This window comes from Epinephelus lanceolatus, chromosome 23 (genome assembly GCF_041903045.1).
Source record: "Epinephelus lanceolatus isolate andai-2023 chromosome 23, ASM4190304v1, whole genome shotgun sequence".
Taxonomy (NCBI): Eukaryota; Metazoa; Chordata; class Actinopteri; order Perciformes; family Serranidae; genus Epinephelus; species Epinephelus lanceolatus.
In genome coordinates, this window is record NC_135756.1 from 3,853,392 (window position 1) to 3,875,822 (window position 22,431).

The 22,431-nt window shown below is 40.9% G+C and overlaps 1 protein-coding gene across 6 annotated transcripts in view; it reads right to left on the minus strand.

Moving 5' to 3' along the window:
- Positions 1-22,431, minus strand: part of phf21b (PHD finger protein 21B) — a 141,070-nt gene that overhangs the window by 42,317 nt on the left and 76,322 nt on the right. Inside the window, exon 1 of one of the 6 annotated variants that reach the window (XM_033614950.2) lies at positions 16,921-16,974. The exons of the other annotated variants lie outside the window; for them this stretch is intronic. Within the exon in view, the coding sequence (XP_033470841.2) occupies positions 16,921-16,935 (15 nt within the window). The 5' untranslated portion in view covers positions 16,936-16,974. Of the gene's footprint in view, positions 1-16,920; positions 16,975-22,431 lie in introns of those variants that run through there. 6 annotated transcript variants of the gene reach the window in all.

Sequence of the window (22,431 nt, forward strand, 5' to 3'; positions counted from 1 at the left end):
AAGTAACTGAGTACACAGACACTGGTACTCTGAGTATTTTTTCAGTAGCATTAGAGCAAAAAGAGTGCATTAATCAGTTAGTTTTTTCTTTGCTTATTCTTTGGAATTAAAAAAACAAACACTGCAGGAGTTTAAAAGGCTCGGTGGCCACAGCTAAGGTCATCCGTCCGCCCTGCACTGTTTACTGCAGATCCAGCAGGCCGACAGGATTATCCACACTCATTATGTACTCTGTTTTGATAGTGTGCCTTTGAGATAACGGGGCTGCTGAAAAACGCATTAGTAGCTGTTCAGATTTCCATCAGTGCAGCTGCCAGACGTTTTTCTTTGTTTACACTCCATTTACCAACGAGGCCCTTCAGTCCTGAAAGGTGCTGAGGAGATGGACGGCTGCAGTTTGTCCTTTTTCCTCCCAGTGATGGAAGAAAATCTCCTTCACTATAGTCAAACAACAATAGAAGATATTCCCTTAAAAATCCTGCACTCACGACCAGTAAAAGAGAGGAAGAAGTGTACTCGAGTATTCAAGGTGAACGTACAACGAGAATCCAATTTCTCAAGCTGATATAATCACACAGACAAGTCCATTTAGTAGCTGCTCTGAAGCCTTTTATCACAAAAACGGATCTTCATGGTCAGATAAAGTTTGCCTAAATGGCAATCTGAGTGTCAACAACTGCAGTTCCTCTAATGGCCACTTGAGGCTAGCTCCCGGTGCAAATCAATCCCCATCGACTGCAGGAATAAACATGTTTACAGCCTGGTTCAAAAATGGTTTTGGTCTCTAAAGCTAAACTCTGCTTTCAGGGACAGATGGACGCCGTTTGTTAACAAGTGGCTACCATGGCGACAACAGTGGTTAGGTAACGTAACCATGGTGAAACCCCAGATTCGCATAGGCATAGCTGTTGCATTTTCAGTGTGTTTTCAGTTCATGAAAGTGTTTTGTTACATTGTGAGGCGGCAGTAGCTCAGTCCACAGGGCCTTGGGTTGGGAACTGGAGGGTCGTCGGCTCAGGTCCCCATCCGGACCAAATATGGAGCGTGGACTGGCAGCTGAAGAGGTGCCAGTTCGTTTCTTGGGCGAGGCATCAAACGCCCTCAGAGATTAATAAAGTATGTCTTCTTCTCCTTCTTAAAAAAAAGTCTTGTTCAGTGTTTGGTTGAACTGAAAGATCAGTTATTCACTTATTCCATTCAGTTATTCCAGTAAGTAAATTTGTTTAATAGCTTTAAGCCTGTTTTTCATTCGCAAAAATTAGCATCATCACAGTTAACCATAGTTGCACATGCACCATGCTAACCAAGCTAGCACCTAGCGTTAGGGTTACCACCACTCTCTTGTCCAAATATGGTCACTTCTGGCTTCAAAAATCCAAGATGGTGACGGTTTAAATGCCAGAGTCGAACCCCGCAAACCAATGTGTGATCTATGAGTTGGCAACTTGGAACTACCGATGTTCAAATTTTGATCTTTAAGGGCTCATCATCCGTGGAAATTCAAACATGTACATTTCACGACGATTGCACATTGTGGAAGACTGATAGAACTGAAAGCTCCAGAAGAGCTACTAAATGGACCTTGTAGTCAGACTGATTTGTCAAGAACTAACCTTTGAATCTCAACTTTCATTGCCAACTTTGAGGATTTTCATGGTTTCAGTTGAAGCAAGAATGAAAGAAAGAACGAAAGGAATGGAGGGAGGAGAAAAATTGAGCCCCTTTCCTACTGGACAAAAGCCCATTAACACCTACAAACATCTGGATTTTGTCTTTAGGTGGGAAAGGTTCCAATTGTCATTCACTATCACTTCAAATGACTCTACAGTAGTCACAAGTATTTACCAGCTCCTGCTAATCTGCTCAAAACAGCAGCGATGGAAACATGACACCCGGGTCGATGTGCTAATTTTCAACCCTTTTGCGGCATACCACAAATTCTGTGTGTCTTCATCCAAGCACGATTGACCATTGTTTTAAACTAGTCAGCACCAAATTTGAAACAGAGACTGAATCAGTAACAGATATGAAAAAAGAAGTAACTGCTCTACCATTTTCCATTGGCCTCCGTGCTGCTTTCTACTGTTTACTAACCTGTTTTCTGGCACATGATGTCAAAGGTGACGCTGGCAATAAGACAGGAGTCCATCACCTATTTTTAGGAGGTGTTTCCACTTTTAAAAACCTGCATATATGTGCTAATTTTGCTGGAGAAGGGTACTCAGGATGTGACATTTTGACTGGACAACAGCTACAGACATTAAGTATAAAACCTTAAACATTAACAGGGAGCAGAAAGTCTCAAAAAGGAAATATATTGGAGAACTCAACTGTTCTTGGTACAGTATTTGAGTGAACAGACTGTTCCAGGCTCTGCTGCTGTTGTTGGTTTCCTGCAGAAGCCACCCCCCTCCCTCTGGCAGCAGGACAGCTTATCATCAGGGGCACACAGGACAGAGTCTGGCCCCTCGCCCGCAGTTTGGCAAAGGGGGGCATCTGGGACCGAAGCCCCCACTGCCCCACATGTGGAGGTGGAGGTTCAGCCAGCAAACACAGTGTGGAAACACACTGTTTGTTAGAGCAGGGGTGGGAACGGTGGCTGTGACCCAGCGGGGGAAACAGTCCAGAGGTGTTTCTGTTACTCATATGTATCAGAGTGACAAAACCCGCACCATCCACCCACCTATCCACCTGGATCTGATTGTGAGGTGGCGCAAGTTCGTCCTGGACTGGATCATCTAACTGTGACTTTGCACAGATTGAGTTGAAACAGAGATGAGCACAAGAGGACAGGTCTGATAAAGTCAGGTTCATGTCCTGAACTCTGCAGAGCTCAGATTAGGTCTGAATTGATGAATGTTTTAGCAATACGGCACAGAGATATCAGCCTTTTGTTAAATATTGGATATCAGCAGGTGGAGAAAAGCTGCTCCAGAGACAAAGCGCTGTGAGTTTCGACAACACAAATGTGAAGTACTTCAGCAACTTCACGATACAGACTGAAACTTAAAACAAGGCACCTCGGAAAATGTAGTGATTCCTAGATACTTGTATATTTTTTAAAGTTTCTAGTTTTGGCCCCTAAAATCTCAAGTTACACCCAGATCACTGTTGTTTTGAATCTTAAGTCTCCAAAGGGGGAGGAAGTGCAGGGATCGGACAGATTGTTTTGACTGTCGTACACATGTTCATCAACTAAAAAACTTTTTTCCAGCAATCTACGTAGTTGGAACAGCCTTTACTGGTCCTATCCTGCTTCGTTAGTGTGATGTTACGATGACACATACGATGCAGGTGTGGTTAGGTCAGCCGATTCACAGCAGTGTGCAGCCAAGCTAAGCTAGCTAGGCTAAGCTAGCAAGCAGGTTTAAACTTTATCACTCATTCAAGTCTATGATCTTAATCGTCTAAATCCAGGCAATGGTCAAAGCCAAAATATGTCCAGAACAAGATACTGAGTCCCTTTGCTGCTGTAATGTTGCAAATTTCCTCGCTGTGAGATGAATAAAGTCCTGTCCTGTCTGGTACGTCTGGTCCGGTCCAGTCTGATCTGATCTTAACCTGTGGTCCGAAAGTCAAAATCGGAGACACACAATGCACTAACAACACTGCAATGACAACAAACATCTTATCAAAAAAACAATCCAAAGCCGTCAATGGTTACTATGTGTTTTTAATCCGGCTGTTTCCCAGCTACTATGGACTTGCTAAACGAGAGCAAAGCAACCTTTAACGTAAACTACAGACTGATGCCACCAAAAGATTATAAGATAGCAGAATTAGTTTGACCGGTCGAATTTTGTGTATTCTTGCCCTGCTGTTGGTGCCCATCATTAATTTGGAGAATGTGGCCAAGCGTTATACGCTGCACCTTTAATACAAGTCCCATTAACATTTAGCATGTTAGTTTGCCATGTTCACATAGAGAATGAGTCTGTCCAACACTCTGGTCGAGGGCGAAAGTGTCAAACAGACAGAAAGATAGTACAATCTCAGGTGTCACGCTAATATTGTAGCTGAAAGCTAATTTTAGCAACTGAAGCAGAAGCTTTGTTTTTGCTAATTTCTATCAGAGATATCTAAACTGGTTTTATTCTGATAATAAATCAAGCTGTTTCACTTTTAGATCATGAAGCATCTTTAGTAAGTGACGAAATAATCGGAAAGTGGTTCCTCACGTAACACGTAACACATTTAACGTAACCAAGCTAACCAAGCTAGCACCTAGCATTGAGGTTATCGCCACAATCTGGTCCAAATATGATCACCTCTGGCTCCAAAAATCCAAGATGGCAATGGTCAAAACGCCAGACTCAAGGCTTCAAAACAGAACTCCACAAACCAATGGGTGCCATCATGGTGGCTTTTTCATCTATTACTGTATACAGTCTACGTTAACATTTTGATCTTTAACGGCTCGTCATCCGTGGAAATCCAAACATCTACATTTCCTGACCACTGCACATTGTGGAGGACTGACATGACTGAAAGCTCCAGAACAGCTGATAAATGAAGCTTGAGGTGAGACTGTTTTGTCCACTACTGCTTCTAAGGTCAAGAACGAACCTTTGACGAACTTTTATTGCCAACTTTAATGATGGTTTAAGTTGAAGCAAGAATGAAAAAGAATGAAGTGTATTTTGGGTTTGTGTAGCCTGAGTACAAGTAACCTGAACAATCAGCTGTCATATCGTCTCACAGGATTTAAACACTCATCTGCTGCTATCTGCTTTACATAAATTCATAAATGACAGACTGATAGTTAATCAATAACACCTGATGCTACAGATAATCAATGCTTCCGTTGTTCAGTCTCCATATTAAGTGCTGATTGTTAGTATCACAGCTCCTTCGTCTAACAGCAGAAAACAATCACATTCACGAACTCTGATCCCACATCCAGGCAGCAGAATAAAATCCAGACTCCTGATCTCCTCTCACAGAAAAAAAAAGCCCACAGTTTGATCATGTGATCACGTCTCCGCCCGTCACACTGACAGCGGACAATAAATCCATTTAAATGCAAATCAAACACGCCTAGAGTCTAATTTTCTTCATGTGAAACAGAGTTCAGTGGAATGTGACACACGGCTGCTGTATTGAGCCGACAGCAGGAAATGTCCACAACCGGCTCTGAGACGATCAATCGATATATTGATTGGTGGAGCCATGACAACTCTGATAAGTGATTAGCAGATGTTTAACTACAAACTGTTGGTGGCTCCAGAATCTCAAGAGTTAGTTTTCTCTGATTAATATCACTGTGAAAACAATGTATGTGGGTTATTTTTGAACTGTTAGCCATATAATTCTGTTTTGTTTTTGAGTTAGAAAAACCGTGAAGTAAAAGCAACAAGAAATAGTTAGAGAATAAAAACAGTATTTCTATTAGAGAAGCCTTGAGCCTGTTTCTAACAAATATAATTTTTAGTTAACTAATTATTTCCAATAGCTTCTACTTGCTGCTTTTCACCAGGGAAACGTAACACTTGCACAGATGTTTCACATTTACAGCCGCCAGTTGGCTCAAAGAGCGTCATCGCTATTTGCTATGTAAAGCTATAGTAAAATAAGGGTGTCTTGAGCTGAGATGGAAATCACGTGTGTGATAATCCGAGCTTCTCTGTGGTTTGTTGTGGTACACCGGACGAACTGCATGTGCATGTTAGTATCTGTTTCTCTCCCATTGGCTGGCTCATGGCGGCAGCTTTGCATAGCGCGCATACGGCAGCAGTGGTGGCGGCGCAGAAGTGTAGCACCCGTCCTCTTTAGCGCTGCTTATAGAGTTAGCACCATTAGCTGCCGGCTCTACCACCTTTTTTTCGCTGCACTACCACGTGTGGCTACGGGGACAAATTGGAAACAAGGCTGAGCTGCGTTCCTGAAGGGCCTGGCCGTCTTCCACAAGGTCCACCATGTTGTTATACAGGCGCTGCCTTTCATGTTCTGTTCTACAGCATAAAATGTGTCAGTGAATAAATGGTAAATGGACTTCTCTAGTCTTCTGACCACTCACACGCAGTCACACACGAGTGGCCGAGGCTACCATACAAGGTAGCTACCTGCTACTCAGTAACCAATCACACACTGACGGACAGCCATAAGGAACAATTTCGGGGTCACTATCTTTCCCAAAGATGCTTTGGCATGCGGGCCGGAGGAGCCAGAGATCGAACTTCCAATCTTCCGATCAATGGATGACCTGCTCTACCATCCTTGGAAACCTTTAGATGTAAAAAAAATATGGCTGCTAATAAGTGACTAAATGAGACTACAGGACGTCATCACGGCCAACAAACTCGTTATCGTGATGAAATGAAGTCATGTGACCCCAGTGTAGTTCGTTAATAGCTTAACGTTAGCTTTCACTTCTGATGATTGCGTTTACACTTCAGAAATCATAAAGTGGTGTTAATTTGTGAAGACTATCTTGCTGAAGAGAACGTGTAGGTATCATAAACGTTATGCTTTTTGACGAGGGAAGCAGGATGAAGCTAACTTCTGCGTCGGCCGACAGAAAACCCCCTGGAGCACTTGATTACAACTCATCAGTAATGTAAGGACGGCCCTTCTGTGGACTAATAAGTACTTTTACTCTGATACTTTACTACTTACTGTAGCATTTTAACACTAATCCTTGCTCTAATCTTTACTTATTAAAGCAGGACCTGTCGTGGAGTATTTTTTTTGCGTGGTATTGGTACTTTTACAGAAGTAAAAGATCTCAAAACTTGGGAAACTTAAACTGTATATATTAATTCAAAATGTCAAAGGTAATAATGTTCAGGTTTTTATGTTTTTTAATTTGTTCAACTAGATAAGTGGTTCCCAACTGGTGGGTTGCAGTCCCAAAGTGGGGTGTGGGTCCATTCTGAATGGGCTGCAAGTGACTCACGAACGTGTCAAGTTTGTAAAAAACGCACTTTATTTTAGGTAGAGCAAACTTCCAGCACAGAGCTTTTATTCTGGAATGCCATTTCCTGCTGTAGATTTGGGAGATGATCACACAGAAATGAGACGCTAGAGACGCGGACGTTTCAAAGACGTTTGAAACGCTGGAGGCGCTTATTCAATGCGCGCTAGCTACTGGCGTCTGATGCTCAAAAAGTTGAAAATATTGTAACTTTTCAGCATCTACGCGCGTCTAAAAAGATGCTGGAAAAAACGCCCGTCTATAAAGATGCTTGAATGCCGGTCAGACGCACCGTATCATAGGAAAACAATGGTTTTACTGGCGTCGCGTTTCTAGCGTTTCATCTCGGTGTGATAGCTCCCTAAGTGACTAGCAGACAGCTACTTGACAGAGACAGAAAACTAACTCAAAAACAAGTACCAAAAAAAGTTGGTAAAAAAATAAGACACTATCAGAACCTGGAACTAATGACTAAGAAGAAATCTGGCCCCTGTGGCTGGACCAGTTGGGAACCACTGAACCACACCATCATCTAAAGACTCAACAGGAAACTGTTTAAAGGTATCAGTTGTGATGGACACTTATGGATCTAATGATTAATCAGTGAATCAGGAACATGATTAAATAAATTATTAAATGTAAGATAATTAGCTGCAGCCCGATCAGTGCCAGAGATTTGGAGTGAGAGTCCATCACCACAGAGAGATGTCTGAATTATTTTCTGAAGAACAGAGACTGTGGATATTATCATATCTGGGTGATTACAGAGTCAACAGCAGTTTGGATGCGCACAAAGATACAACAGAAGAAAAGCTGTGCTGACTTAGTAAAGAGATCCAAAGAAGAGAGACTTTCATTAGAAAAAACAGAATTAGTGACAATGCTTCTTTAATCGATCAATACTCTAATCACTTTGTTTTCCTCGCTGCCTTCAGGTTCTTTGATTTCTTTCTTTTTTGGACGGGAGAATAACACAGGAAATCACAGCAGCCGCAGCATCAAACTCCGGTTTGTTTATCATCAATTAACTTTTCAGCAAAGTGCCCAGAAGATATTTTCACCGTCTGAATGCCAAAACAGAGACAGAACTGTTTCTGAGCCGAGCCCCGCTGCGAGTTTCCAGCTATCATCATCATCATCGCTGAGATTTCAATCGCCAATCTATGCTAATTGGGTTTTCAGAAGTGACAGAGCCGCTGCGCCGCACAGATGAATGGAGGTTGATAAAAGATGTGAGTGCGGGATGGAAGGGTTGAAACACTCCCTTTTTCTTTCTCTACAACCTATTTCAGTCGCCGCCGCGGAGCATGTTGATTTGTGGAAAAAGTGAAATGTAATCGAGGGCGTAGTGACGCGTTGACACTGCCTGCTGTTCTCACCGCAGCTCCTCTCAATAAAAAATAAATGATCAGATCTCACGCTCCCTATTGGCAGGGTGACACACCCTCCCTCTGCTCCCTCTATTACCATTAAATAGCATGTCAGCACGGCTCTGTGTCCCGAGACTGAAGACATGTTTGTTGAGCCAGAGAGGGATGTCTGTCTTCACTTCTCTGCTGCAGCATCACAAGCACACACAGAAATGTTGCTATAGAGACTTATCACTCCATCACGGTCGCAGCCCACACAGCAGGAGAGCTGCAATGTAAATGAAAACATGACGAGAGCAAAATAAAACAAGTGAAGAAGAAGATTTGAGCGAATCCTCCCAGGGGAGGGGGGGTTTGTTAAAGTCTCGCAGCTCGGCCCTTCGTTTTAATAAGAGCTCAGTTTGTGTTTGTGGCGTCTTCTTGTTTCATTATCGAGAAACTGCCACTTCCCATCAGCCTCAGGGAGAGGGGGGATTCACCTTGCCAGCAACAGCGAGGAGGAGGCCCAGCAGGCGAGGGGCAGCAGCAGGTGAAGGGTAGTCTAGTGTTCCTGTCTGACAGATGCAGGAGCACGCTGCTGGTTTTGGTTTGTGGTGGGGCCTCCTGGATCGATAAGAGTTGTGCTTTTATGCTGATCTTGGATTTACACATTAACTGATCTACACAGTAATACAAAAATAAGATTAAAATAGTTTTTATTGTTGTCTTAGGTGAAAAAATTGCCGAAGAAGAGAAGATGTAAAGATGCCCCCTTTCAGCTTGTTAGTATTGGACCTTTTTCCTGTTGACCTATTACGTCACAGACCAAACAATCAACAATCAAGTTAGCTACGGTTAGCTAGCAGCTAACTGGCACCATGGTGGACAACTTTACAGCTCTGTACATTTCCTACATGCTGTTTGCTTTACTTTTTGTTTGATTGACTGTATACGTGCAGGAGGAATTCAACTCTCAATCACATTATCTGGGTGTGTTAGTCCAACTTTGAGAACTTCGATTTAGTACGATTTCAGTCGGACTAACATGTTTACATGTATTTTAAAAGTCTGCTTTTAGTTGGACTGACACAATAAATTGGTTTTCTCTAATTTAATGTAAATGTACTGTTAGACACAAAAACAGACAAGAATAAGGGCCAGCTTGAAAATACCCTTTAAGTCCTAAGATTTTCAATTTCACAAATGTCATTGTTCGTTTTTGCTTTTTGTATACTTTACTACACAGTTACATCTGTACATAATAGTTAAGGGGAGACTAACAGATAACTAATAGATAGCACCATGGAACTTCCCCAATTACTTATGCACTACAAGTTTTCGGAAACTTTATGTATAAACTAGTCCATACCCATTGGTGGCTTTGTCACCTTCTACCTATGCCAGTCCTCAATGCCTATGTGCAGTTTCACATAGATTGACCACGTCAGTGAGTAGAAAAACGTGGGACAGACAGAATGACACACTGACAGTTTCCGTGATTATGTACAGCATACCATACCATGACTTAGTCATACCAAACATTAGAAAACACCACCAACATTGGTCCACAGGGGGAGCCACAGCGATCGGTCGCATTTTAGCCATTTTGAAGCATTTTTCTGTTGTTATAGCGCCACCCAGTTGCCAATTAGAGTTAAATTTCTCCAGTCACCTTGAGGCGTCCTGTTCTACATATCTACCAAGTTTAGTATAAATCCATATGGCGGTTAGGCCTAGATAAGAAATGAGCTCTCTAGCGCCCCCATTTTGTTTGATGGGGTCAATAATGGAGGGGTCCCCTCAGATTATGTGTGGTCATATGCCTACAAAGTTGCGTGGTGATGGGTGAAACCCTTGAGATGTTATACACCTTTATGTGATGAGCCACGCCCTCCGCAATATTCATTGCCTTATAGAAGCTCAGTTTTAGTAAGTTTTCCAACTTTTGCCAAGAGGGAACTTTAGATATTGGTCCCTAGATTATGTTCACCCAGTTTCATGCAGATCGCTCAAACTTCCTAGGAAGAGATCCATTTGAAGTGTTTTTCAAAAAATTCAAAATGGCAGAAAATCTATATAAGCGGAAGTTATGGGTTCTTGAGGCAAATGTGTTCCTCATGAGGAGAGGCATCTCTGTGCAAAGTTTCATGTCTCTACGACATACGGGGCATGAGATATGCCCATTCAAAGTTTTGCCATTTCAATCGGTTGCTATAGCGCCCCCCTTTGGCCAATTGATGTAATATTGCTTCATTCACATCCTCCCATGACCCTCTACCACTGTGCCAAATTTCACATGGACTGACCAAGTCAGTGAGGAGAAAAACGTGTTTTAATGATGAGTTTTTGTCATTATATAGTAAGATACGCAAATGAAGCTTTCACTCATTAAATACTGCTTTTTGCAAACATATCCAGAACAGAAATCTAAACTACTGTAACACCTAAATGTTTAAACATTTTCTTTCCACTAGTCTAGGAGACGACATGTTACGGAAGCCAAATAGCCCAAAATATTAAAACTGACCAGGGAATAAAAAGACTATATTTTTCACCTGTAATATGTCCCCTTATTATGGCTGCCCATTAATAGTCGACCAAAAAAAGGGAAACTCTATCAGGAGCTGCGCCTTGTCAGAACAAATCCAAACCTATATGACTGGACCATGTGGGACTTTAATGTGAAAGGACAGACACAGGAAGTGTCCACGCTCAGCAGTCAGACAGGAGTCAGGTTAATTTCCAGGGCTGGTACCTGCGGTTATTCCACAGGCTAGTTAATAACATGTCGGGCAGGAAATCCAAAGTGTGGGATCATTTTGAGAAGGTGAAGAACGAACCCAAGGTGATATGTAAACTCATCTTCATTGGTCGACTACAAACATGACGTATCATCTGAAACATGGAAGTAGCTACATGCCCATTAGCCCACAGCATCATTAACAGGCGGCTCGCTCAGTGTGTGATGTGCACTTGTAGATAAAATATAGGCCTATATTAATGAAGGTTCATTAGTACGGTTTAGTAGGGTACTAGTCGACTAATGGACCATGATAATGACTGTTGGTCGACTAGAAAATTTTTAGTCAGGGATTTATTTCTGCGTATGTACAGTGAGATTGACGAGTCAAATTCTTTGTATATGTTCAATAAAGCTGATTCTGATTTGTCTTTCCTTACACTCTGGGCTTCAAAGCTTTGACCATCGCAAATAAACAAAGCTTTAAATAAATAAAAGTATATCACACAGTCATGTGTTAAGCTGAGTGAGGTAATCTTTCCTCACACTGACTCAGAGAGCTTCTTTAATTTGCTCACCTGTGAAAACTTTAATCTGTCCCCGATGGAGAAACATGGTGGCGCTCCTTCAGCGTTAATCTGAGGCCAAACTAAATCACCAGCTGAAGCAGAAATGATCTGAACATCATGGAGAGGAATGTGGCTCGGGGGCCGCCGCCGTAATGAAGACATTTATTTGCCGAGCGAACGTGACTCGCACCTTCAGGATATCGACCGGCGGCGGCAGCACAAACCGCCGAAAGGTCAAACTCTATATTAAGTGAAGAGCCGAGGAGAAATTATAGAGCTGCTGCTGCTGCGTCCACTGATCATCTGGACTCTGCGCTCCTAATCACAGATAATAAGAGGATGAAAGATGGCAGAAAGAGCAGCAGTAGACGTTATTGGTGCTGATTAAATGGACGGTTAGTGTCTCTGTGTGCAGGTCGGGCTGTCGGGCGTGTTCACACCCAGGAGAAGTTTTAATACACCGGCCTCATTTTCGCTTCTCATTTAAAACGTCTTAATAAAATCCAGATGAGATTTAAAACACTTTCATTTACACTCAGTCACGAACATCACGTGGTGTCTGAACAATCAGATTTCAGTCTGTCTTTTAAACATCAGATCCAATACACCCAAGATACAGGAAGTGACTCGTGTCGGACTGAATGAGGACACAGCTGAGATGCTGGTGCTCTAACATCCTGTTCTGCAGAATGCATACGTCCACGCCGTGAAACTGACCTCTTTACTGCCTTAACATGATTTAATAACTGCTGAAACAGGATGTCACACCTTCATTCCAGCTCCATGTGAGACGTCTGCAGCCACAAAAGTGTCCATGTGTTCAATTCACACTGACTCTGACGTGTGTTCGGCAGTTCTCAGAAGCAGAGGTGCACTCTGAAGAGATGCTGTGGTGGTCTATATCTGACAGTGTCTTCACCAGGTGGAGGAACAAACACACGTAGATGTTCAGACAGACGACGTTCGCCTTCTTCTTGAGCTAAATAAACCATTTAAAATCCCCGTTGGAGTATCTAAAGAATGCATGGGCACTGATGTCTGGATGCCAATAGCAGATGATGTTTCAGATGATACGTCATGTTTGTAGACGTACCTGCCCTTTAAATAATTGGTTTCCCTCATATTATAATAAATTCCTTCACATGAAAGCCCACGGTTATCACTTTCAGTCCATTTGTCCCCTCAAGACCTCACCACGGACCTCAATTTGATTTCTGGACACAGATACGAGGACATGCTTCTATTTTAGTCTCTTAAACACACTCTTGTGTCTCTGACATGCCCTGAAATGACTTTAAAAGAATAACAGATGGTTTCACTGGTGATGCTGTGGACGATATCCAGTTTAGAGAAACTCTGCTTGAAGGTTTTGGGTGTCGTCACAGCCGATGCACAAGAGAGAGCGAAGGAAGGAGGGGTAAATGAAGTCATTCCAGGGCACAAATTATTAATTTGAGGGAACGAATCGAGTCATTTGAGTGTATGAATTACTAAAGCGAGGGAATAAAAAGTTATTTAAGGGAATGATTTGGAAATTTGAGGGGACAAATTACTCATTTAAAGGGACGATTTATCACCTCCAGGGCTCTGTTGTTGTCAGGCGCAGTTTAAAACACTGGTTTTAGTGACGGACATAAACGCTTAACGGTCATTTCTGAGAGCATTTCTGGTTTATAGTCATGACAAAAGAAGGATGGGTTATATTATTGAGCATTAAAAAAATGGCCAATCAAAGCAGACAAATTGGGAAAAACTGCATTTTCCTGCCTATAAACACGAGACTGTTGTTTTTAAATTCATCTACTTCGCCTTTCATCCTGCTGGTGGAACATCTTGCAGATGGAAGGCCAAAATAAATCTATAAAGCCATATATTTCTTCCTCCTCTCCGTCATAAATAGCCTCACATATGGCCGCGGAAACAGACACTTTATTAATTCAGCCTCTACTTGGCAGTGTGGCGGGGAGCTGAGAGCACTAGACCGGGACCAGAGGGGGTCTGAGGGAGTCCAACTGGCCTGTGGGAAGCTTCGGTGCCAGGGTCGGCACCCTGAGCTCGCTGCAGAGAAAACAACCGTTTAACATGTTGGATTAGCCGGGATTAAGGACATCTGTTGAGCAAAACGAGACGCTTCTGTTGGTTTTCTCTTTCCTGCTGCTACGGCAAAGGACGAACCAGGAAGTGAAGTGTGAGGAATGAAAAGGCAAAGTTTGGACGTCACCACGAGGAAAATATTACAGCTGGAGGAGAGTCAGCTGCTCAGGGAGCTGTTTGTGTACAACTATGAAAGGGTTTATACTTCTGCTTCACAGTATTTCATGCACGAAGTGTTGTTCTTTTTACCTGTGTTTAACAAGTCAATGTGCAGATTAAGATTTTTCATGTAAAATAAATAAAAAGCTACAGAAATAGTTTCAAAACTGTTTCAACTGCTAAAAAGCACACGATGCACAACCTAAAGCACCTGTAACATTAAAATCCTGCCTGTAGTCAGCTTCCACACATCATTTAACTACTTAGACCTGCTTTTCTTAGTTTTATTACACAATATTCTATTGTATTATTGTTTTAAATATTCCTTGTCAAGTTTTAAATCCTCTATATTCAGCACTTGCAGTTGCTTTTAATGTACGACTTGAGCTATGTAAATAAAGTTTGTTTTGATTCGACGGACGTACATTTAACTACCAGTAATTGATTACTTCATCTTGAATATATTTTGGGTTTTTTTGGATTTATCATGATCCCTCAAAGCTATTCTTTCTGGGGTCCAAACACCACAATATTTACAGAATACAAACTATTATCACATTACCTTAACCCTATGGGCCTGAATGATGCACAGTGCGTCCAAATTCACACCTGTTCTTCTCTATTGATTTTCTCTGCGACCGTGCCTCATACCGAGAAGCCACGCACATCACGTGAAACAGCGAAACTGTAGCTTTCCGACAAGTCGGTACTTGTCCGCACTTGTCGGTAGTCCAATGTTTTCACAGCGAAAAAAAAGATAAACTTACACTGAATTGATGTATAACAGAGCTTTCATACAGCTCTGCACACACAATACTCTTGGATGGATTACTCGCAAATGCAGGGTCGCACAGAAATGCCACGTATATCACATGAAAGCGCAGGAGCAGAGCTTTCTAGTGATACCACACACACCATTGTGCTGTCATCCCATCACGCTATAAATCCAGATTAATTGTCTACAAAATAAAAACCTGACGAATTTCTTTACAGTCCATTATACAGATCTTGTTATCAGTCACTTCATATAGTGAGGAATATCGTATCTTACCACGTCTTAGGCTTGCGTGTGTTTCTCCCTGTCTATCCACATTTGTAGTCCGGCTTTCAAGATGCAAATATCTCTATTGTCCAGTTGACACTCCATCAAACTTTGTATGACAAGACCAGCCACTTCACCTTTGCACCCAGACAACTGCAGCCTAATTATGTATGCTGACAGGGCCGTAGTCACCATATACATTGAGGGGGACACGTGCCCCCCCCCATGCCCAAAATGCCCCCCAATATATAACTGAAACTGAAAAACAACAACAAGCTTTGTTTACTGCAAACAAAGTGGCAAATATTATCTTGGAGGACATCATTGCACTTGGTTGACTATTTTTCTATGATCTTAGAGAGTCTCCCCTCTTCATATAGGGCACAATATGTCTTTTTCCAACTTGCTATGGTGAGATACATGTAAAAATGTAAGAATTTAGTCACACATATTTGTTTTTTTTTCATTTATATAAAAATTAATATAAAATACAGGCACATAGGAGGACATGAAATGATGGCAAATCTGGTTAGCCCAGATTGTCCTAAAAAAACAAGATATAGCATGTGTATGTAGCCTTTATAATGACTGTGATATGAGCTTAAAAGTAAAGGCAGTAAAAATACCCCAAAAACGCCTAGGACCCATAGGGTTAAAAGGGTCCTATTTATGAATATTTTCACTATTCTTTTTAGATGGGGGGTTGGTCCTAATTCCCATTTATCATCTAGTATGATGCCTCACTTTAGTGGATCATAACATGTCGGGTGTTAAAACAATCTGCAGATAATTTCATTCAAAATGAGACTAAACCTTTCTATGAATATATAATCTATAATACATAATGTGCCGCTTATGTTAAAGGGTAGTCTCTTTTATTAACATAAATATTCCTCTACATTTACATATTTAATGGCTGCTCCCTAATAGGCAACCCAATGTAAGTCGACCAGAACGGTCAATAGTTTGCAAGATTTCATTGGTTGCTTAGCAGCAGGAAAAAAGAAAAACAAAACTGAAACTATGAGGAGCTGCACCTCAAAATAAATCCAAACCTATATAACTGGAGCATGTGGGAATTTAATTTGAAAGGACAGACACAGGAAGTGTCCACGCTCAGCAGTCAGACAGGAGTCAGGTTAATTTCCAGGGCTGGTACCTGCGGTTATTCCACAGGCTAGTTAATAACGTCGGGCAGGAAATCCAAAGTGTGGGATTTTTTTAGCATCATGACAACTGTTTACCCCCAAGAATTTTTAAAAGAGGCCGACAAGAAAATTTAGATATCATCACAAAATCAGCTAACACCACAAACAGCACAACACTACAACTCCCTCCAAATACACTTATGCTATGACTTTTCGACGTTCCTCATATGTACAACGAGATCCATAAATAAACCAAACTTATCCATCACCACAAACTGAAGCTTGTCTTCGACTCCAACTCAGTGATCAATATTGACTTCTTGAACTATTGATCAGAATACTAAATCAAACACAGTTGATGCCTCACATGAGGTATTTATAGCCCGGTGTTACAACCTTTATGTTCATGTGTTAAACAGCTCGGAACATCACAACAAATACCTGAAGGAATAACACTCGGAAACTAACAGTTACAGTTATTTTCTCAGTCTGTCTTTGAATTGTTTTGTCTTTAAATGTCATAAATCAGTTTAAAAAATGCTGAAAACAAGCGCAACATGTCTTGTTTTGTTTGAGTAACAGGTAAAAAAAAACAAAAATTCACTTTACTATGAAAAAAAGACAAAGAAAAGCAGCCATTCCTCCAAAACAAGAAGGTAAAACAGAGAGAAGTTCGCCATTTTTGCTTTAAATTTTAGCTCTAGACTTGTTTGCCGTTGATGAAATCCTCTCAGACAGTTAAGGAGCATCTGTTATTTCTCCTCTCACCATTATTAAAGTCTCTATAGTGAAATGACTTTCTACTCCCTCGCGCTTACATATGCACATATATAATCATGTCACCATGCTCAGTTGAATTACATGCACAAACAGTTGGTCAAAAAAACATAAATAAATGTAACTTACATGTGAGTTGATCATTAGAGTTAAATCTAGTGTTATAGGTTTGGTAAGTTTCTGAACACTAAGTGATGGAGGTGGAGGGACGGAGGAGAGGAGGAGGGGGACAGCTGGCTCTCCTACAGAGGCACTGTGAGAGGATGATGGGAAGAGGAGGAGGAGGAAGAGGAGGAGGGTGGGGTTGGGGGTGTTTGTTGCCTGGGCTGGGAGAGTCTGAAGGGGGGAGGAGGGGCCGAGCTGGAGGCCAGCAGATGGACCCCTGCGAACAATAGAGGCGGACAGATGCAGCCACAAAGAGCGGCGACCACACACTCGACACACACACACTTCAACGCACAAAAACCAAAAACCAACCTGCACATGTGAAAACTGAGAGCAGAGACACGTCCTGAAGCTGCAGTTCATCTGACGGCCACCAGGGGGTCAAGCTCAAAACTCACTTCATTATTACTAATAAACATGTTAATAAATATTCTCAACAAAACTTTCATATAAAGTTAGAGTTAATTAATTATATAATAATATAATAAATTATTTTAATTATTTTACATTGTTATATTTTTTCTTTTTCCTCATATGTAGCTCATTTTGTTGAATGTTGTATTAGTTTTAAACTGTCTTAAAGTATTTTTTAATCATTGATTGACAACTGATTTTTTTGTTTTGAAAAGTGCTTTATAAATAATAGTTTATTCTTATTATTATCATTATTATTTTTTTATTAACCAAACTCCACTGCAGCTATTCTCTCTGTTTTAGTTTTATTTAATTAATTTAATTTATTATTTATTTATTTGTTGTGTTTTGTTTTTCTTTGCTTTCGTCCCCCAACTGATAAAAAATATTCAAAAGAAAAAAAAAACAATATAAGTAACAACCACTTTCATTATTAGTTAATCTGCCAATTATTTTGTACGACTGGTGTAAAAAAAAATGTTATAAATTAGTGCTGGAAGATTTTAATGTAGCTCCGGTTCAAACATTAAGAGTTGCTGTAAAAGTAGAATTTGTCGTGTTCCACTGTCGAGTTAAAATGAAATGTGTTGTTAAACATCATTTTGTAAAAGTTGTTCACAAAGTCATGTTTAAGTTCTCTTTAAAAATTTGATCTCTTAGGAGGAAATTTTGTGTTCTGTAAAAACTATTTTCAAAAGACAGCAGTTGTGTTGCCTGGAATATTTTGTGGTTTTAGTAATTTGTAATTCACATGATTCATTGATGGACTGCACATATATATTAAAGAAATGTGTATTCACCCCAGATGAATACAGAAAGCATAAAAAAGTTTGGTGAATAAAAAATAAAAAATATTTTAGGGGAGCTGTGTGACGTTTTTAATGCTAACAAGAATTTCCTGGATTTCTTTTTTATTTTATTTTTTATCTTTTTCATAAAATAAAAAGAACAAAGTCCTAAATTATGACAACTTGTCAGTGATCTAAAATATTTTTTCTGCTCTATTAAAAGCAATGAAACACCTGTATTGTACATATTTATTTCATAATATCTTTTTTGTATCTTTATTGTAATGTTTTTATTCTATATTTATGTTCTTGACTGTTGCAGTACTTTGCCTTTATTTTTATTTCCTCTTTATACGTTTATTTTATGTTTAATATGAGCACAAAAGACCAGAGCATTCATTATAAGTAAAATTCTATTTGGTAATACATCGTATTCTGATTCTGATTTGCTAAATCAACCCTCTGATATCTGTGAAACTCTTCCCTGTGAAAACATGTCCAGCTAATGACGTCATTTCTGTCAAATACTGAGTCATAAAAACCTCCTTTATTAAAAAAATAAAATGTGAAAACTCACCAGTTTAATCACTTTTTCAAAGTAATCAACTTGTTTAAAGAATTTTGATGAATTTGATTCATCTTGAAAAAGTAAAAAACAATAATAAGGAATCAATAAAAAAGACTTAATTGAAATTGAAAAATAATTGAAATACCGTCACTCTTTTAAAAAAAAAAATTAACCATTAAATGACTAAATTAAAAACAAAAAAACAAAAAAGTATTTTTTGTGTTCACAAGTTTCTTCAGAGCAGCGTCAGAGTAATAACTGAACATCTGCTGTCCACAGAAGCATCTCTTCAGAGACATATGAGAACTTCCTGCAGTCACCCAGGGGGCTCTGAGGGGGACAAAGGCTGAGCTTTTTGTCCGTCTCAACCCTCCCCCTCTCTGTGGGGCGACAGCGCCTGAGGCAGGGAGGGAACATCCCAACACACTCGTCCATGCAGGGAGGAGCGTCGCTGCAGTGCAGGGTGGTCCACATGATGTAGCATGAGGGAGGAGGAGGAGGGTGTGCTGCTATTTGTTTACCCCAAAGGTGAGAAACACAAAGTGTAACAGTACCTGGAGCTCCAGGAGACGTCACGTCTGAGTTCACACAGTGAACCAGGTCTGAGGGAACAGGAGCCTCTGACTGACAGGGAACAAGTGACCAAGTGACAGGTGTGTCATCTGCCCCAAAAACAACCCCGTATCTTCCTCCACACTTTTCCTACAAGAGCCTCGAGCTTTCAATGCTCCTGAGAGTTGATTTCCTAAAAATATATTACATGTTGAAGCTTCTCCAGCTCACATACTTTATTTCATTTCCATATATATATATATATATATATATATATATATATATATATATATAGTGAAAAATATGAATAAAAGCAGAACCCAACAGGAATATGATCTGAACTCTGTAATCAACAATATCCGCAACCAAGTTTACATGTTTTTCTTGCATTAGCATGTAGCTACTTGTATCCGTGTACGTCAGGTAAACAGTAGCGTGCCTGGAGCAGACAGTAACAGGGTATTCAGAACAGTCTGAAGCCTTAGGGGCCGTACACATGGTGCGCTTTTTGGGCGCTCAAATTCATTAGCCCCTTTTATTTTCGGCGAATGTTGGGCCATTTTGACGCCAAGCTGCGAGTGTTTAGACACACAGAGCCAGACTGGCGAGTTGATCCAAGGTGCCCAATTTTCCGCCTCGTAGGGTAGACATATTGGGGGAACTCTTTTAGTTTAAACAGAACGAGGCGCCCTTCCGCCAAGGCAGGGGCTGTTGATGGAGCCACATGTGCGAGCCACTGGCGGTGGATAAACAGGAAACAGCTGATAGCAGGAATTAGCGAGCAGCTAGTAGCAAGAGGGAAACACAAACCTGACAGACACTGTAAAGATGAGCAACTGCGGAGACAAGGAATTGTGCGCCCTCCTTGTCCTCGCAAACGAAGAGGCCATTAACTGTCAGATGACGGGGACGGTGAAGAACGGGCCGACTTACGAGAGAACCGCCAAAGGACTGACCAGCCGCGGCTTCCCTCCCACGTCACTGTTTACGTCACACGCTGAGCTCCACGTTTTGTTACTTGCTCACGCCCCCCATTGCCCCGAAAAAGGCACATTCTGTATAAACAAAAGTAGGTAGGCGGCATTTTGCTGCACTCTCTGATTTTGTTTTTATACTGCCAATGCTGAAAAAAGACTGATTGGGCTTTCCTGCAAATTTGCACAACTCCTATCTTAAAAGGGCTACTGTTTTCATTGAGGACACTCGGCAAGTGCGCTCAAACGCAGCGTGAATGCGTTCTCAAAACGGTTACCTCATTATCTGAAACTTTTTTTTAAATGAAAATCTGACAATGTAACAGAAAATGTCAGAAAATACAGAAAAGCAAAACAGGTGCCCTGTAAGGAGCACTTCATCTATTCAGAATCAGAATCGGCTTTACTGGCCAACAATATGATTTCAAATTGCTCTCAATGTGACAGATAGACACAGACATAATGGCAAAGAACAAGGACAACAGAGGTAAATAAAGGTAAAGAATAAAAAAGACTATTATGTACATAACTGTACACAGTACTGGGCTTTGTGAAAAAATATTTGGATAGATAAATGTGTATATAAATGACCAACAACATAAAAAACACGTCTATACCGTCAAAATTTGATCAGCAGAGATGGAAATATTCTGACTTTGACTCTCTAGTTTGGCTCCTACATTCCCCATAATGCACCTGGACAGAGTCTCTTCATTAGAGCCTCCTCACCTGGTGAACAGCCACGTCATTCACCTCCAGTTTGCGCATTTTTCTTTAGCATTACAAGTCAAATAAACTTTTTTTAGATCATTATCTTAAATAACGCTCAGATTCTGTCTCATGTTGAGGAAGACCAATCAAGCAATTATCCTGTGCTAATGATTTAATTATCTCATTATCCTGACAACAAATGGCATCGTTTCCGCTCATCAAAGTCAAATATTAATCGTCTCGATTCCAATTAATCAGCGGACAGTTTCTGCTGGAGCATAAAAACAGTATCAGGTGTGTTCAGAGGATGTTACAGTCGATCGTTATCTCCTGATGAAGATCTTATTATCAAAATATAAAGATGAAAATAATCTCAAGTTGTGATGACAAGAAACTTTCCTCTTGCGTGATATAAAAATACAAAGTCATGATTTAGAGACTGTGAGCTAAAACACCTCACTGAGCCACTCTTCTTCTTGTCCTGTTTTTAAACCAGCGCAGACTCCAACCACCAAACCTGGAGCAGTGCAGCCGGTGACGCTGTCGACTCCGTGTTTCTCAAGGTGTATTTATGCGGCCTGTCATCGTCTTTGTTTCCTGTTTACTCCACCACATCTTACAATAACCTCTGACCGCTGGAGCCTGACTGAGCGCGCTCAGTGCCAGTACGTGCTGAGGACAGATAGTCGAGCTAATGTTGCTCAGAGTGAACGCTGGATGTAAATCAAGCGTCGTTTCCAAACAGACTGCGGTTTACCAAATGTTGGAGGCAGAGCCGGCATATGGTGAGTAATTAGGCTCCGTGTCAGACAGGAGACGAGACCTGGACCAGACGTGAACCTGAAGACCTGCAGCCCGCTGAGCCGTGAAGCACCTTCACTGTATTATCTCGTGTCTGACACGTGTTCATGTCGTTATTTATAGGAATTAATTCAATAATTCTAAACAACATACTATTTGTCCATATCTCTCTTCAACATAATTTATACGCTATAACAGAAACTGGAAGGTCCCTGTAAGAAAACAGTCTCCTCAGTGCTTAACAAGGTACACTACACGGCCAAAAGTATACAGACACCTGAACATTACTTCCATATATGATGTCATAATGTGTTTCCGACATCACGTTCATTAACTTGGCTCGAATATAACAGTCACCAGATTGCCACTGGCTACCATTTTGAGAAACTGGCAACCTAAATCTTTGTCTTAGTTTACCATCAGTGGTAACCACTTTTAATGCCGCAAACCTTTGAGAACTTTTCAGCACAGCGTCCTTACCTCGTCTGCTGGATCACAAGCTAGAAAGGATTTTGCTTTGTTGCTTTAAAACATTCTTTTATGTCACAGTTTTGTGATTATGCTGACGTATAATTGCATAATATCTTAATTACTCAAAATATAGGTAACTAAAAATGGCAACTATATTTTTAGTTTTGGCAACCGAAAGCTCATGCCTGGTTACGAA